The following is a 15,305-nucleotide window of genomic DNA, read 5'->3' as shown; positions in this document are numbered from 1 at the left end:
ACACAAATGTTAATGGTTAGAAACCTTCGTCCTTCAAAGCATTATCTCCCTTAGGATATAATGATCTTCAAACAAAGGTTATGAAGGACTTACCTTCATCATTTCAATATGTAAGAATAAAAACAGGGACATATGAAACATAGAAAGAGCATGAATAATTATATTAAATCATTAGATTATTCATATTGTCATTATATAATCATGAATAAACATTAATAATATTGAATTACATTTGTACCTTCGGCTTGACAGAAGGTAAAAATTCGAGAGTGACGTGCAAGCGATTACAAGTCAAAGTGAACAGTACGGGGTACTGTTCATCTATTTATAGGCACGGGACACATCCCAGACAAAATTACATTCATGCCCTTGATAACTAATCATAACCATGACACGAACTATCAGGGACTATGCAGTCTTTTCCTCTTTAAGTCGGTGCCACCCTTTGTCTCAACCGTGTCATCATGCCGAAGCTCTTTCAATTGTAGCTTCGACATACATCTTCATGTCACGCCTGCTTGCATGTCATCTTGCCGAAGGTGTTTTTGCTTAGAGGACCTTCGGCGGAGAAGAAGGCCCCCAACACTAGGGATCCAAACCTTAATTGAATTCAAATTCAAAAGGAAGGGATGGGAGATCAAAGTTAGAAAAGAAGTTTAAAAAATAAGTAAACTATTCCTCCTAGAAGTAAATAATAGGAAGCAAAATGAATAATATTAAGGCCAAGAGTAGGAGTTATATTACCATTGGTACTTTATTGTGTATGTTAAAAATCAGAAACCAAAACATGAATTTAAATGTTGTTTGAACCCTTCAAATTGGAATTTGGATAGGAAAAAAAGGGAAAGAAAACTAGATGGGCTCGAGATTGCGCTTTCAGCCCACCCAACCCCCTCTGTCGCGCGGCCCAGTTCTATTGTGGGCGCCGACACATGGGCCCCACCCGCCAGACACTGTGCCACGCCTGATTCCTCCTCGCCTCACTGGTCCACGGCCCCACTCGTTAGGGTCTCCCCCTTTCCCGCTCGGTCGCAAACAGAAGCCATGGGCGCCGATCTCCTCTCGGCGCGCATGGCGGGCGTGCCACGATCTGCGGAGTCCGTTGAAGCCAACGCCAGCTGAGCAATAAATATCCTGCGCCATACCCTCCACTCGATGCCAACCACGCTCCTCATCCTCTCTTGCCGTAACTTGCCTGGCTTCCTGCTCTGAGCCACGCTCGCTTGGGCCTCAACGCCATGGCCGCGGATGCCCTGCAAGCGGTGTTCCGGTAGTAGAGACTGGAGGGCGGTGTGACAATGGGGGCCCCGTAACCTCCCCTCCTCACCCTTTTCTTTTGTTGGTAGCGCTGCCGCCGAATACCACCATTGCCGTTGAAGGGAAGAGCACCTCCGTCAGTGGCACTCGCGGGTTGCCGCGCGCTGCTTCGAAAGGTGGGAGCAGTGGGTTTGCTTGGTTCTCGTGACTGTAATGGTGACCGCTCCATTGAAGAATCTCCACAGGGAGCACCGCAATTGCTCGCGAGAACGGTCCGTTCACCATTGGCCGCAGGATGCCATGGCCGGGGGGTCCGCGCGGTTCGTTGCAGGTAATACATCCCTATGTAGTTTTCCCTATTGCTTCATCTCTCTGATACACCCAGTTACAAAGGAAGTTGGGCACCTGGGGTTTTGATCGTCGCGCTCCGGCGAACTTCGCCGCGGGCGCTTATGCGCCGCCGCATGGGCGTGTCGGGGGTAGAAGAAAGGTGTGGGGCCGTGGATCCGTTAATGGGTGGCCCAGATTGGTTCCAGCATACTGCTTCGGGCATTTGGATCTGTGTCGTTGATCGGCGGATGAACGGTGTAGAGCAGAGCGCGTAACTTAAAAATCTGAATCGTTGGATGAAGATCCAATGGGTACGATTGCGTACCGGTTCAGAGTTATAAAAATCTAATCTGGACTGTATCCTTTAAATGCAACGGCTCTGGTTGCCCGCACATTATAACAGTCATGGTCTTTTTCTAAAAGAACCCTCGCCCTTTTGACTTATCAACCCGCCATCCCTTTCCATGTTAAGTAATTCGGTATAGGCCCCTAGTTTTTATTGAGTGCACCCTGTGCTCTCTGGAAATTATATCCGCGGTCCAGAGCCATCAGGAAAACTCAGAATTAATTCAGAAATTGATTTCTAGTAGAAAAATAATTCTAGAAACTGATTTAATTCATATTTAATTCATTTAACTCCAAATTGAGTAATTTTAGTTGAAATAATTTTGTTCTAATATTGTTTATCATCTAGTATCTTTGTTTAGCCATGAAACATGAATTAAAATTATTCACTTAATTTATTCTAAACTAAGCAATTAATAAACTTTGGAAATTCATAACTCCTCTGTTTTAATTCTGAATTGACCCGTTCCAGTTGTGTTAGTTTCATATGAATATTTACTATGCAGTAACAACATTTATTGTACCATCTCTCATTCTTTTATAATTAGATCTTTATTTAACTTATGTTGGTTAGTCTTATTAATCTGCCTATCATTATAATCTACTAAAATATGATCTATGGTCAATTTATAATTAAAGTTGAATTAATTACTACTCTAGGTTATCTTTTCTCTTGATTTATAAGATAAACATAAAACCTAGTTTTAATCATTTAATCACATCATAACTTGATGACCGTAACTCCGATTTTAGTGATTCTCGAACCCATGATCTCGTAGCAGCGCGTAGATTATTATTATTCAGTTTGTTCTTATGTTTGGTGTGATGTTAAATTTGCCTATATATGTTTTGTTTGTATTGCTACGACTAGCAGTGAGGTCACGAGTCATCTGAAGATCATCCTGGTACCTAGAATCTCAAGTCCCACGCAAGTATGCCCTTGATCACTTCTTTTTACCTAGTCATGTTCTGATTAATCATAATGATCTGCATAGGTTAATTTTGATGGGACCAAATAGGTTACCCTAGTTTGACTATCTTTATACCTTTTTCACCACTGAATTTTTGGGTAGTACTTGCTATTGCTTTATGTGGTTTTTGGTATAGAGATACACACTAATCATTATCATACTTATATTATCAGTTGTTATTTACTATTCATGATAAGATCATTATGTTAATTGGAACATGGTGCGACCACCTGGGAAAACAGTGCTACCACAAGGGTGGTATGGGACGCCCTTGGCTGACTAATTAGTAAAGCTAGTGGAAGACTACCTTACCCGAAAGGGGCAAGGGCAGTAGGAGAGTGATCAGTGTAGGGAGGCCCTTGGGTTGATTTTGCTGCGATGGCGGTTAGGCGTGGGGTCCCTGCATTGGAGTTTCCTATAAATTGTAGCGAGTTTTCGGAAGCTAGTGGAACTTTGTAAAGGCCTCGTAGTGTTACCCTGCCTCGCCTCCTAGGTAGAGGTGTATAGGAGTCGCTATCCCTTGGCAGATGGGTAACATGACTTATGGGTAAAGATGTGCAACCTCTGCAGATTGTAAAACTGGTATATCAGCCATGCTCACGGTCATGAGCAGCTCGGACCCTCACATGATTAATTTATGGAACTAAATTCAATTTGTCATATGCATTGCATCGCAGGTGTTGTTATCAAATTTTGTTCTACTACTTAATTGGGTTGGTATTTACTTATACTTAGTAATTGCTAATAAAATTTTGACCAACTTTAAAAGCAATGCTCATCTTCAACCATTCTCTTTGGTAAGCCTTACACTTCACATGAGCTCCCACCTTTGGCGAGTTCATGCACATTATTCCCCACAACTTGTTGAGCGATGAACGTATGTGATCTCACTCTTGTTGTCTCACACCCCCCCATAGGTCAAGAACAGGTACCGCATGATGTGGCGCATGGAGGATGCTGTGACGAGTTCGTGAGAGGTCTAGGCCATCGTCTCCCATTCAACTTTGGGTTGCTGGATCGTTGTCTCCTTACGATGTAATTATTTGTTTTGTATAGAACTCCTATTATATAGTAAAGATGTAACATTCATTTCTGTACCACAATTCATCATATGTGTGAGACTTTGTCCGAGCATAGCTAGAGATTATTTCACGCCCGGGTTTTGGACCCTAAAACCCGGGTGTGACAGGACACCAACAGATATATAACCCAAGCACCACCCCTGAGCCATCCTCCATCAACCCTTGAGAGCACCACCGTCACCATAGAAGATCAGAGATAGCGCAGGGAGAAGTTTTGTGCCGCCATACGTGGGTCTCGTCTCTGCCGCCGGTCCATCCTTGGGCACCGGGTCAGGTTGGAGCACGACATCCACGGAAGCTGGTTCGTTGACTGCGTTGGTCCGTGGATGGTCAGGCTCTCGGCAGTCGCTCGCCGGTGCACGGAATCCGCAGCGGATCGTAGGTCATCGTGGGCTGGGGTCCACGTACCATAGCCGTCGGTAGGTTGCTCTCAATCGTGTTCTCCTTGGCCTGTGCATCATGTAGGGTTGATCGGTTGTGAGAGCGAGCTCCTTGGGGACGATTCGATCGGAACCCATCATGGCGCAAACGCATAGCATTGGCGGCGCCGCCACATCCGACCATCGTGAGAAGGAGTGTGTGTGCCGTCTGATCTTAATGAACGGTCGTGATTAGCTCGCGTAGAACAGATCCTGGGCCGTTGATCTCGAAGCAGACGGATATGATTAGGGTTAGCGTAGCTCTTCGTGAAATTGAATCTGGGCCATCCGATCGAGATCGGGTGGATCTGTGGTGATCTCATGTATTTAAATCTAGACCGTGGGTTCATGATCTTGCGGCCAATATTGCGTACTAGTTCAGGTTATTGTAGATCTAATCCGAGCCATTGATTTTGATCAGACGATTAGGAATAACCTATACCCCTTCGGCTACGCCATATTTATAAAAGACACCCTGGGGAATATGGTAACTAACACACACTCCCTTATGGTTATCGGACTCTCACAACAAAGACCCTAGTTTTTACAAAACCACCCCTGAAGCTTATTTTATGCATAAAAAGGTATATAAAATGGATAAAAACTTAGATAATTCATATCTTGATCATTTTAACTCTAATTTGATCCATTCCTGTTGCATTGGCTTCGTATTAATATTACCTAAGCTTTTGTAACATTATTTAATCATGTAACATGTGCTCAAAAATAAATAACCAACTCGTTTAACCTATGCTTATTGGATTAACTTGTTTAATCCAGGTTGGCATAGTATTTTAATTTGGATCATCTATAATTAGGCTAAAATATGATTTGGTATAGATTTAAAGAGGAATAAACTTAGTTATATTTTATTGCATGGTTTTCATAGTTAATCACCTAAAATTTCAGAAAATCATAACTCTTTAACCGTAACTCCGATTTTAGTAGTTCTCGAACCTAGGATCTAGTTACGATGTGTAGAATTTTATTATGCAGTTTGTTCTTATGTTTGGTGTGAAGTTAATTTTGCCTATACCATGTTTGTTTGTGTTACTACTGCTAGCAGCGAGGTTACGAGTTACTTGAAGAGCAAGTTGGTACCTGGAAATCTTGAGTCTCAGGCAAGTTGTGCCCTTGATAACTTCTTTTTACCTAATAATATTCCTGGTAATCACTGTGACATGCTCAATTTAATTTGATGGGACCTAATAGGTTTCCCTAGCATTGTTTATCCGCTACTTTGCAAACAAAAGAACTATTAGGTAATTTTGCTATTGCTCTACCTGGTTTGGGAAATTAATGTCATATTATGATCATGTTCCAATTATACTATTGTTTTAATTATTGTTCATGACCAGATCATTGTGTTAATTGGAACATGGAGCAACCACCCGGGAAAACAGTGCTACCACAAGGGTGGTATGGGACACCCTTGGCTGACTAATTAGGAAAGCTAGTGGAAGACTACCTTACCCGAAAGGGGCAAGCGCGATAGAGGAGCTGTGTATAGGGAGGTTCTCGGGTTGATCATGCTGCGATGGCTTTTCAGACGGGGGATTCCTATATTGCCCTTCTCAGAAACCATAGTGGATTTTTGGAAGCTAGTGGAACTTTGTAAAGGCCTCATAGTGGTACCCTGCCTCATCTCCTCGGTAGAGATGAATGGGAAGTCACGATCCCTTGATAAATGGGTAACACGACCTGTGGGTAAATATGCGCAACCTCTGCAGAGTGTAAAACTGGTATATCAGCCGTGCTCACGGTCATGAGCAACTCGGACCCTCACATGAGTAATTTATGGCACTAAACTTAATTTGTCATATGAATTGCATTGTGGGTGTTGTTATTAATTTGATCTCTTACATAATTGGGTTGGTATCTACTTATACTTAGTAACTGCTAATAAAATTTTGACCATCTTTAAAAGCAATGCTCAGATTTAACCATCTCCTTTGGTAAGCCTTACACTTCACATGACCCCCCACCTTTGGTGAGTTCATGCACATTATTCCCCACATCTTGTTGAGCGATGAATGTATGTGAGATCACCCTTGTTGTACTCACATCCCCCAGGTCAAGAACAAGTACCATCAAGATGAGGAGCATGAGGATGTTGCGATGAGTTCGTGAGAGGTCTAGGTCGTCGTCTCCCAATCAACTGTGGTTGGTGGATCGTTGTCTCCTTATGATGTAATTATTTAATTATTTTATACATAACTTCATTATATATTAAAGATATGACATTCGTTTATGTACCATGAGTCATTATATGTGTGAGACTTGGTCCCAGCACACTTTTGACACACGCCCGGTAACCTGGGTGTGACATGATAGTCGATCAACATATCCGCTACCACGGCATCAGCATCATAATCCTCGATGCGTTGTATCACCACCTCCTCTCTCGTACGATGTGCTTCACCATGGAACATCCACCGAGTATAGTCCGGCGTAAATCCATTCTTCTAGATATGTTCTACCATAGCCTTCTTTGATTTTCTTTTCTGGTTGGCACATTTGTTGCATGGGCATGGGACTAGACTAGCTCCTTTAGCAGCTTCGCCATATGCCCATTCCACGAAATCATCGGTCTTTCTAATCCATTCAGGGGTGACATCGTTCCTTCCTACACGGACCGTGTACATCCACTCACGATCCTCCATCCTCTAATAGAAGCTTATCAATAGAAAATTTCAGCAGACCCCCCTGCACGGGGAGATTTCTAAAACATGCAGATAAAAGTATTAGCACGATGGCCGACACACAGATATACAAACGACACAATGGCCGCGAATCACATCTAATCGACATCCATATCCACCATCACATTATATGATTTTATTCACAGTAATGGTAATCGTTCCAATCCAAAGAATACTTAGCACAATATTTTACCACTATAACAAATTTAGAGAACATAATTTATACTATACTTATGGGTAAAAACTTTAATCATAGAATAAAACTTTTGATTTCATTATAGTCTCCCTTTCTAAAACTGCTCTATACAAAACTTGTAGAAAATTTATATACAAAACTTGTAGAAAATTTCATAAGGGCAAACATTACCGAGGTCGGGGGCGGCGGTGGTGGCGGCCGGGGCTGAGGGCGGCGGCGGCGGCGGCCGGGGGCGGTGGGGCTTAGGCGCGGGGCCGGTAGTGGTGGCGTGGGCCTCGCGGCGGCGGTGTACCGGGCGGCGACGACAGCGTAGCTGAGAAGGCGGCGGCGGTGTAAGAAAAGAAATTGTCCGAGCGCGGGCCTTTTATTAAGTTTATCATCTTTGCCGAGTGCCCGTGATCTGGCACTTGGCAAAGATTTTTTCAATTTAAAAATACACTTTGCCGAGTGCCCTGGATCCGGCACTCGACAAAGACTTCTTTGCTGAGTGCCCAATGACAAGCACTCGGCAAATATGTCTTTGTCGAGTGCCCACTGACAAGCACTCGACAAAGAATGGTTTAGTATTTAAAAAAATATTTGCCGAGTGTCCCCCGTCTGACACTCGGCAAAGAATTCTTTGCCGAGTGCCATTCTTGGACACTCGGCAAAGTATATTTTCATTTTTTGTTTCCCCAACCAAACTTTTTATGATATGTTGCTACACTATGTCGACCTACATGTACCATTTTGGCACAATTATAAAAGTGTTTTCTATAACTATTAGATTTAGTTCTTTTAATTGAATTTCCTCAGATAATTCAGATTTGAACTGCAAGTCACTCGAAACATGGAAAATTGTGCATGCAAAAATGATATCCATGTTATTTAGCACAAGTTACGACCGATTTCAGGAGCAAACCAAAATCTTCGAGCACCATTCTCACTAAACATGATAGTGAACTTGCCATCAAGTTGTTTAAAATTGTATAAAACACAAACAAAGTCAAAAAATTATGAAACTTGTCCACATGTCATGATATCATATGTAGAGGCTATGATAAAAATTTGAGAATATTTCGAAAAAGTTGTGATGCAGTATGTGTAGAAACCTAGCCGGTCTACATTGACATTCTATGATTTCATGTGTAGGCCACTTAGACTCCTACACATAGTGCGTCACAACTTTCTCGAAATATTCTCAAATATTTATCACAGCCTCTACATATGATATCATGGCATGTGGACAAGTTTTATGATTTTCTGACTTTGTTTGTGTTTTATACAATTTTTAAACAACTTGATAGCAAGTTCACTGTCATGTTTAGTGAGCATGGTGCTCGAAGATTCCGGTCTGCTCTTGAAATCGGTCATAACTTGTGCTAAATAACATGGATATCATTTTTGCATGCACGGTTTTCCATGTTTCGAGCGACTTATAGTTCAAATCTGAATTATCCGAGGAAATTCAATTAAACAAACTAAATCTAATAGTTATAGAAAACACTTTTATAATTGTGCAAAAATGGTACATGTAGGTCTACATAGTGTAGCAACATACCACAAAAAGTTTGGTTGGTGAAATAAAAAAAATAGAAAAAAACTTTATCGAGTGTCCAAGAATGGCACTCGGCAAAGCATTCTTTGCCGAGTGTCAGACGTGGGACACTCGGCAAAGTAGCTTCTTTGCCAAGTGCTAAAGCCCGACGCTCGGCAAAGATAATAGTCGTCAGATATAGACGACTGCTGATGGCCCTTTGCCGAGTGTTGCCTTTCGCCGAGTGTTTGACACTCGGCAAAGTTGTCTTTGCTGAGTATCTTCCTGTGTCGAGAGTCCTACTCTCGGTAAACGCGGTCGTTACCGAGAGTGGAACTTTGCCGAGTGCGGCACTCGACAAAGACTTCTTTGCCGAATGCCCGATAGAAAGCACTCGGCAAAGCGCCGAGCACTCGGCAAAGAGCCGGATTCTGGTAGTGAGACCTGGACTCCTCATCGCCAAGATAACCAAAGCATGACAACGGCGACACACATAGAGAACGGTCAGGATCAAGACCGACTCGTGGCTGTGACCGTGGGCCGGGGCAGCAGGTTGGGAAGAGTAGTGCAAAGGTCGGAAAGACGAATGGGACATCCGACAACGGCGAAAACGATGGTGCGCGTGTGTTGTGAAACGTCCTCATGGACATGCAATAGCCACTGCATGGGTCGGTGTCGGGGATAGTGTCGGACGAATACGGGGAGGAGGCGCCTGCTCCCACGCCCTCTGTCGAAGATGGGGTGGCACAGAGGCGGAGGCACGAGGGGAGAGAGAAAAGAAGTAGGATGGAGAACGAGGTGTTAGCAACTGAGGTGAGGACCATCATTATCATGCGAAGGTGTAGATTGTCAAATTGGCTGTGTCTAGCGGGCCGGCCCGAGGCACAGCCCATTTAATAGTGCCTAGGCTAGTCTGGCACGAGTGTCGTGCCGTGCTTGGGGCATAGCCTCGGCCCGTAGTGCTGGCCCGGCACGGCAAGATTATACTTTTTATTTTACGAAAAAATCATATATACATATGTACAATTTATATTCAATATTAAAACAATTGAGCATTCATTTAATAGTGCCTAGGCCTGTCTTGCACGAGCGCCGTGCCATGCTTAGGTCGTAGCCTCGGCCCGTAGTGCTGGCTGAGCCCAGCACGATTATATTTTTTATTTTACAAAAAATCTTATATACATATGAACAATTTATATTATTTATTAAAAACACCTCATCATGATGTTCTACTGGTTCGATGGCTTCACTCAGTGTCTCTCGCCCTTCTTCCATTATAGGACTGGGTTCGAACCCCACCTCCTGCACCGCTAATTTAACCAAATGGACTGACGGGCTAACGGGTCGGCCTGACACGGTCAGCAAGCTGGCGTGTCGTGCCTAGGTTGGAGCTGCAGCCCACGGGCATCGGGCCTAGCGGGCCCGTGCAGGGGTGCACGGAGGGGACGGACGTGCAGCGGGTTAATTTGAAAAAGATGTGAGGGGTTATTTGTAAAAAGATGACGCGGAACGACCGTTGAAACTGATGCTTTTATACATACTAGTCGGTTGCCCGTGCGTTGCGACGGCTCACAACAATACCCACATAAATTATCCACCAAAAAGATTTCAAGATTTTTTATTGATTGTCTCTGCTCTCCACATAATATTTTTTTTATTTGACTAACCGAGTCAACATCGTAGTAAAGGAAAGGCCATGTAGACAGGCGATGATGATCCATCGAATGGGTACCATAGGCAGCGAATCAGGGATCCCGATCCCCCGGCTCCCCCATTTCCAAGGTTTCGTAGAGCGGGAAGTGAAGGGAAGAGACAGTCATACCTGTTCGTTGCCGGAGAAGGACATGACGAAAACATGGACATCTAGAGGCGACATAGGTAGTATACCGCTAGATACATATAGGGAGAGAGCACGCAAGCGGAGAAAGAAATCCAGCCAGAGCAGCTCCAAACTGAGAGGCACCCGCACCACACGTCAGTCCGAAAAGGGCGAGAGAATGCGAGTGCCTTCTAGCCCTAGACCCATCATTATTGTGTGGAGGTATAGATGGCCAAATGGGTCGTGTCTGGCGAGCTGGTCCGAGGCACGACCCATTTAATAGTGCATGGGCCAGCCCGACACGATCGTCGTGTCGTGCTTGGGCTGTAGCCACGGCCCGTAGTGCTGATCCGGCCCAGCACGATTATATTTTTTATTTTATAAAACTCGTATATACAAATATACAATTTATATGCAATATTAAAAATAATTAACCATGATGTTCTACTGGTTATATGGCTTCACTCAGTGTTTCCTGCCCTTCTTCCATCAGGGTTTGGGTTCGAACCCCACCTCCTGCACCACTTTTTTTAATATTTTACACTAATTTAACCACCCGACCAGCTAACGGGCAGGACGTGGAGGTTGTGTGCATGGAGGGATGCAGCGGGTTAATTAGAGATAAATGTAAGTGGTTATTTGTAAAGTTATGACGTATGACGACAGTTGAAACTGGTATATATATATACTAGTTAGTTACCTGTGCGTTGTGACGGCTCACAACAATACCCACATAAATTATCCACCAAAAAGATCTCAAGATTTTTTATTGGTTGTCTCCGCTCTTTGCATAATATTTTTTATGAACACACGGGTACCATAGGTAGCAAATCAGAGACCCCCATCCCTCGCCTCCCCCACTTCCAAGGTTTCGTAGAGCAGAAGGGGAAGGGAAGAGACGAACATATATATTCATTGCCAGAGAAGGGCACGACGAAGACATAGGCATTTGGAGGCGACATAGGTAGTATACCGTTAGATATATAGGGAGAGAGCATGCAAGCGAAGAAAGAAGCCCAGCCGGAGTAGCTCCAAACCGAGAGGCACCCGCACCAGGCGTCAATCCGAGAAGGGCGAGAGAATGCGAGTGTCTTCCCAGCCCTAGACCCACCGAAGCGACACAACACCACCACCAACTCCGTAGCATATGCCGACTGCTACCACGCTATGGGCATTGGTTGTCCAATATCTCAGACCTGGATTCTTCATCGCCAAGATAACCTAAGCGTGGCAGACGCCACCATATCCTCCTCGATGGCACGCACGGAGAAAGGTCAGGAGCATGACCGACTCGGGTCGTACCCGCGTCGATGAGCATCTGTCGGCTCGCAGCTGCGACCGTGGGCGAGGTTAGCAGGTTGGGGAGGAAGAATAGGGCGAAGGCCGGGAAGATGATCGAGACGTCCGACGACGGCGAAAACGATGGTGCGCGCATGATGTGAAACGTCCTCGTGGATGTGCAATAGCCACTGCAGTAGTAGGTGTCGAGGCTGGTGTCGGACAAATACGGGGAGGAGGCGCATGCTCCTGCATCCCCTGCCGATAATGAGGTGGCGTGGAGGTGGAGGCATGAGGGGAGAGAGAAAAGAAGTAGAATGACGAACGAGGTGATGGCAACTAAGGCGATGACCATCATTATCGTGCGGAGGTATAGATGGCAAAATGGACCGTGTCTGGCGAGCCGGTCCGAGGCACGACCCATTTAATAGTGCCTGGGCCAACCCGACACGAGCGTCGTGCGGTGCATGGGCCGTAGCCTCGGCCCGTAGTGCTGGCCCGACCCGACACAATTATTTTTTTATTTTTTAAAAAAATCATATATAATTATGTATAATTATTATTCAATATTATAAACATCTGAGCATTATGTTTTATTGGTTAGATAGCTTTGCCAATTGTTTCTCACCCTTCTTACATCAGGGTGTGGGTTCAAACCCCACCTCTTGCATTGTTTTTTAATATTTTATGACGCAAAACGACCGTTAAAAACTGGTGCTTTAATTTATATATATATATATATATATATATATATATATATAAACACACACTAGGCCTATTGAAGCCGTTATGAATGCTAATTAATAGCTTAGCCCTGTCTCGATCGAGTTAGTTGGAGAGGTGTTAGCTACGATCTAGAGTAGCAGAGAAATGGACGCCGCAAATTCCACCCACGTTTTGCATGGTCTATATATGTATGTATAGTGGCATCTGCTGTGTAGCTGAAAGCTGAAGGCAGAAGCAGAGATAATGGACGACGTACATGTCTGGTTCGTCTCGCTGGCCTGCCTTGGTGGTTTGTACATCGCCGCCATCTGCTGGCGGCCCCTCGCCTATCTCGCGTTGTGCCTGCGCGGGCCGAAGGACCTCCACCGCTACGGCTCATGGGCCATGGTGACTGGCCCGACCTCCGGGCTCGGCCGGTCCATGGCCATGGAGCTCGCGCGACGGGGCCTCAACCTCGTCCTCCTCGACCTCGACGCCAACAACCTCCAGGAGACCTCCGAGGCCATCAAGTCCGTCCACCCCGTGAAGATAAGGACTGTGGTTCTAGACCTCTCCCTCGTCGCCACACCAGAAGGTACGGTGAGATGAGATCGATATCGATCCACGCACACACACGGATCACTACTAGCCTGAACACGGGTTGATCCTGTGCTCGTGCTCGATCTCTAGTAACATGATCGATGAGCGCTTGTCTTTTGCCTGGCAGGCGACAAGGCGATCCGCCGTCTGCGGGAGGCGATCGAGGGGCTGGACGTGGGGATACTGGTGAACAACGCGGCGGTGAACACGCCTGGCGCGGTGTACCTGCACGAGGCGGACATCGAACGCTTTGTGCGGATGATACGGGTGAACCTGTGGGGGCTCACCGAGGTCACGGCCGCGGTGCTGCCCAGCATGCTAGCGCGGCGGAGGGGTGCCATCGTTAACGTTGGATCGGGCTCCACGGTGGCCGTCCCGTCCTTCCCTCTGTACACCGTCTACAGCTCCACCAAAAAGTATATAATTATACTACGTGAGGCATTGTTAATTGTGCTTGTTTTCGTTCTAACGATTTTGCATGCATGCTATTAAAACAAGCTAGCGTCTCAGCGTCGGAGTTTTCGTCAATGTTTAAACAAGTAATTATGACAATTAATTAGAAGCATTTGTTTACAATACAGTTTAGATGCCAATGCAAGCTAGCTACGAGAACACGACATATATATATATATATATATATATATATATATATATATATATATATATATATATATATATATATATATATATATATATATAAGCAGTCAAGGAATTTCTTTTGTCAATGTTTAACCAAGTAATTATGACAATTAATTAAAAGCATTTATTTCACGGGTATAAATTATATACAATACAGTTTAGATGCCAAGCTAGCTACGACTACGAGAAGACGACATATATATATTTATATATATAATACAGTGTGGTGTTCATCCCATCTCCAGGTATGTGGCTCATCTCTCCAGAAGCCTTTACGTCGAATACAAGAGCAAAGGAATCGACGTCCAATACCAGGTCCGTACTGATCGACACTGGCCGCCGGTTTCAGTTCAACATCGATCCAGCTGATCGAGCAAGCATGAGCTGGCGAGGCCGGTGACTACACACCAGCACAGCACAGTCACAGTATCGACCTGCTAATAACGTACGTACCTTGCCTTGCAGGTCCCGTTCTATGTGCACACGCGCATGCTGTCGAGCGCCGTGAAGGCCAAGCTCCGGCCGTGGTTCGTGGCGACGGCGGAGGACTACACCAGCACGGCGGCGCGGTGGATCGGGAACGGCCCGGTGTGTGTTCCCGGCGCCGCCCAGAACCTCCAGTGGTGCCTCACCGGCTTCGTGCCGGACTGGGTCCACGACTGGTACCGGATCCGCCTGCACCTGCAGCACAGAGCCGTCCTCCGCGGCGGTCGAGCCGCGATCGCCAGCGCCCATTCACGCGCCGAGAAGGCCGTGACACCTGACGATGACGACGCCAATTCAGTTGCGCCAAAGATCAGTGCCTAGCCATTTGGCTAGCCAGCTGTGCTGTGCTAGCCCTATCTCTCTGCATGCAGCTGTCAGTCAATACAACAGTCATATAGTACTCATGCAAGTGATCAATGATCGATGCCATACATATAATCATTATATTAAAAGTACGCGTGCCCTTCGTGTGTATAATTGTTTTACCACGTTGGATTGAAGTTGTCAGATCTGCACCGATCTAGTTGGATGGTTATTACTTACTCCGTCTATCCCATATTAGAATTCGTTATAGGTTCGTTTAATATTTAATATATGTGTTTTATATATGTGTCTAGATTTATCATCTATTTAAATATAGACATAAAAACCAAGAGCTAAAACGAATGCTATTTTAATTTAGAATAGAGTGCAGAGTGAATATTTATGTTCTTTTAAGTCAAGTGAGTTTGTAAATCTCTACTACTTATTAAGACTGCAAAAGTAATCTGCCTCTGACATGTTCTGCCATCAGTTGTGTTCTGCCACCGAACCGTGCACTACAGGAAAGCACTTAATTCCTGTCGGCTAGGAACCGACGGTAATAAGCGCTAAACCGACAGGAATAAGTAATTCCCGTCGGTTTAGGGCTTATTCCCGTCGGTTGTCAGCCGACAGGTGTCCCTTGTCGGGGATAAGTTT

The 15,305-nt window shown here is 45.1% G+C and overlaps 1 protein-coding gene across 1 annotated transcript; it reads left to right on the top strand.

Moving 5' to 3' along the window:
• The first annotated feature begins 12,844 nt into the window (after nt 1–12,844).
• Nucleotides 12,845–14,887, top strand: LOC103638302 (very-long-chain 3-oxoacyl-CoA reductase-like protein At1g24470). Its single transcript, XM_008661253.2, has 4 exons — nt 12,845–13,215; nt 13,348–13,636; nt 14,105–14,174; nt 14,325–14,887. Exons 1-4 carry the CDS (start codon nt 12,885–12,887, stop codon nt 14,664–14,666), a joined length of 1,032 nt encoding a protein of 343 aa, XP_008659475.2. The 5' UTR covers nt 12,845–12,884; the 3' UTR covers nt 14,667–14,887.
• Nucleotides 14,888–15,305: the final 418 nt, after the last annotated feature.

The sequence above is a fragment of the Zea mays genome, chromosome 9, assembly GCF_902167145.1.
Source record: "Zea mays cultivar B73 chromosome 9, Zm-B73-REFERENCE-NAM-5.0, whole genome shotgun sequence".
Classification (NCBI taxonomy): domain Eukaryota; kingdom Viridiplantae; phylum Streptophyta; class Magnoliopsida; order Poales; family Poaceae; genus Zea; species Zea mays.
Note: the sequence above shows the minus strand (reverse complement) of the source record. Positions and strands in the feature narration are given on the sequence as shown.

Bases quoted from the DNA above. Each gene is read 5' to 3' on its own strand.
- LOC103638302 (XM_008661253.2), top strand. From the start codon at position 12,885: ATGGACGACGTACATGTCTGGTTCGTCTCGCTGGCCTGCCTTGGTGGT. The intron at 13,216-13,347 runs GTACGGTGAGAT...TTTGCCTGGCAG, and splicing joins CCTCGTCGCCACACCAGAAG to GCGACAAGGCGATCCGCCGT. The intron at 13,637-14,104 runs GTATATAATTAT...TCCCATCTCCAG, and splicing joins GTCTACAGCTCCACCAAAAA to GTATGTGGCTCATCTCTCCA.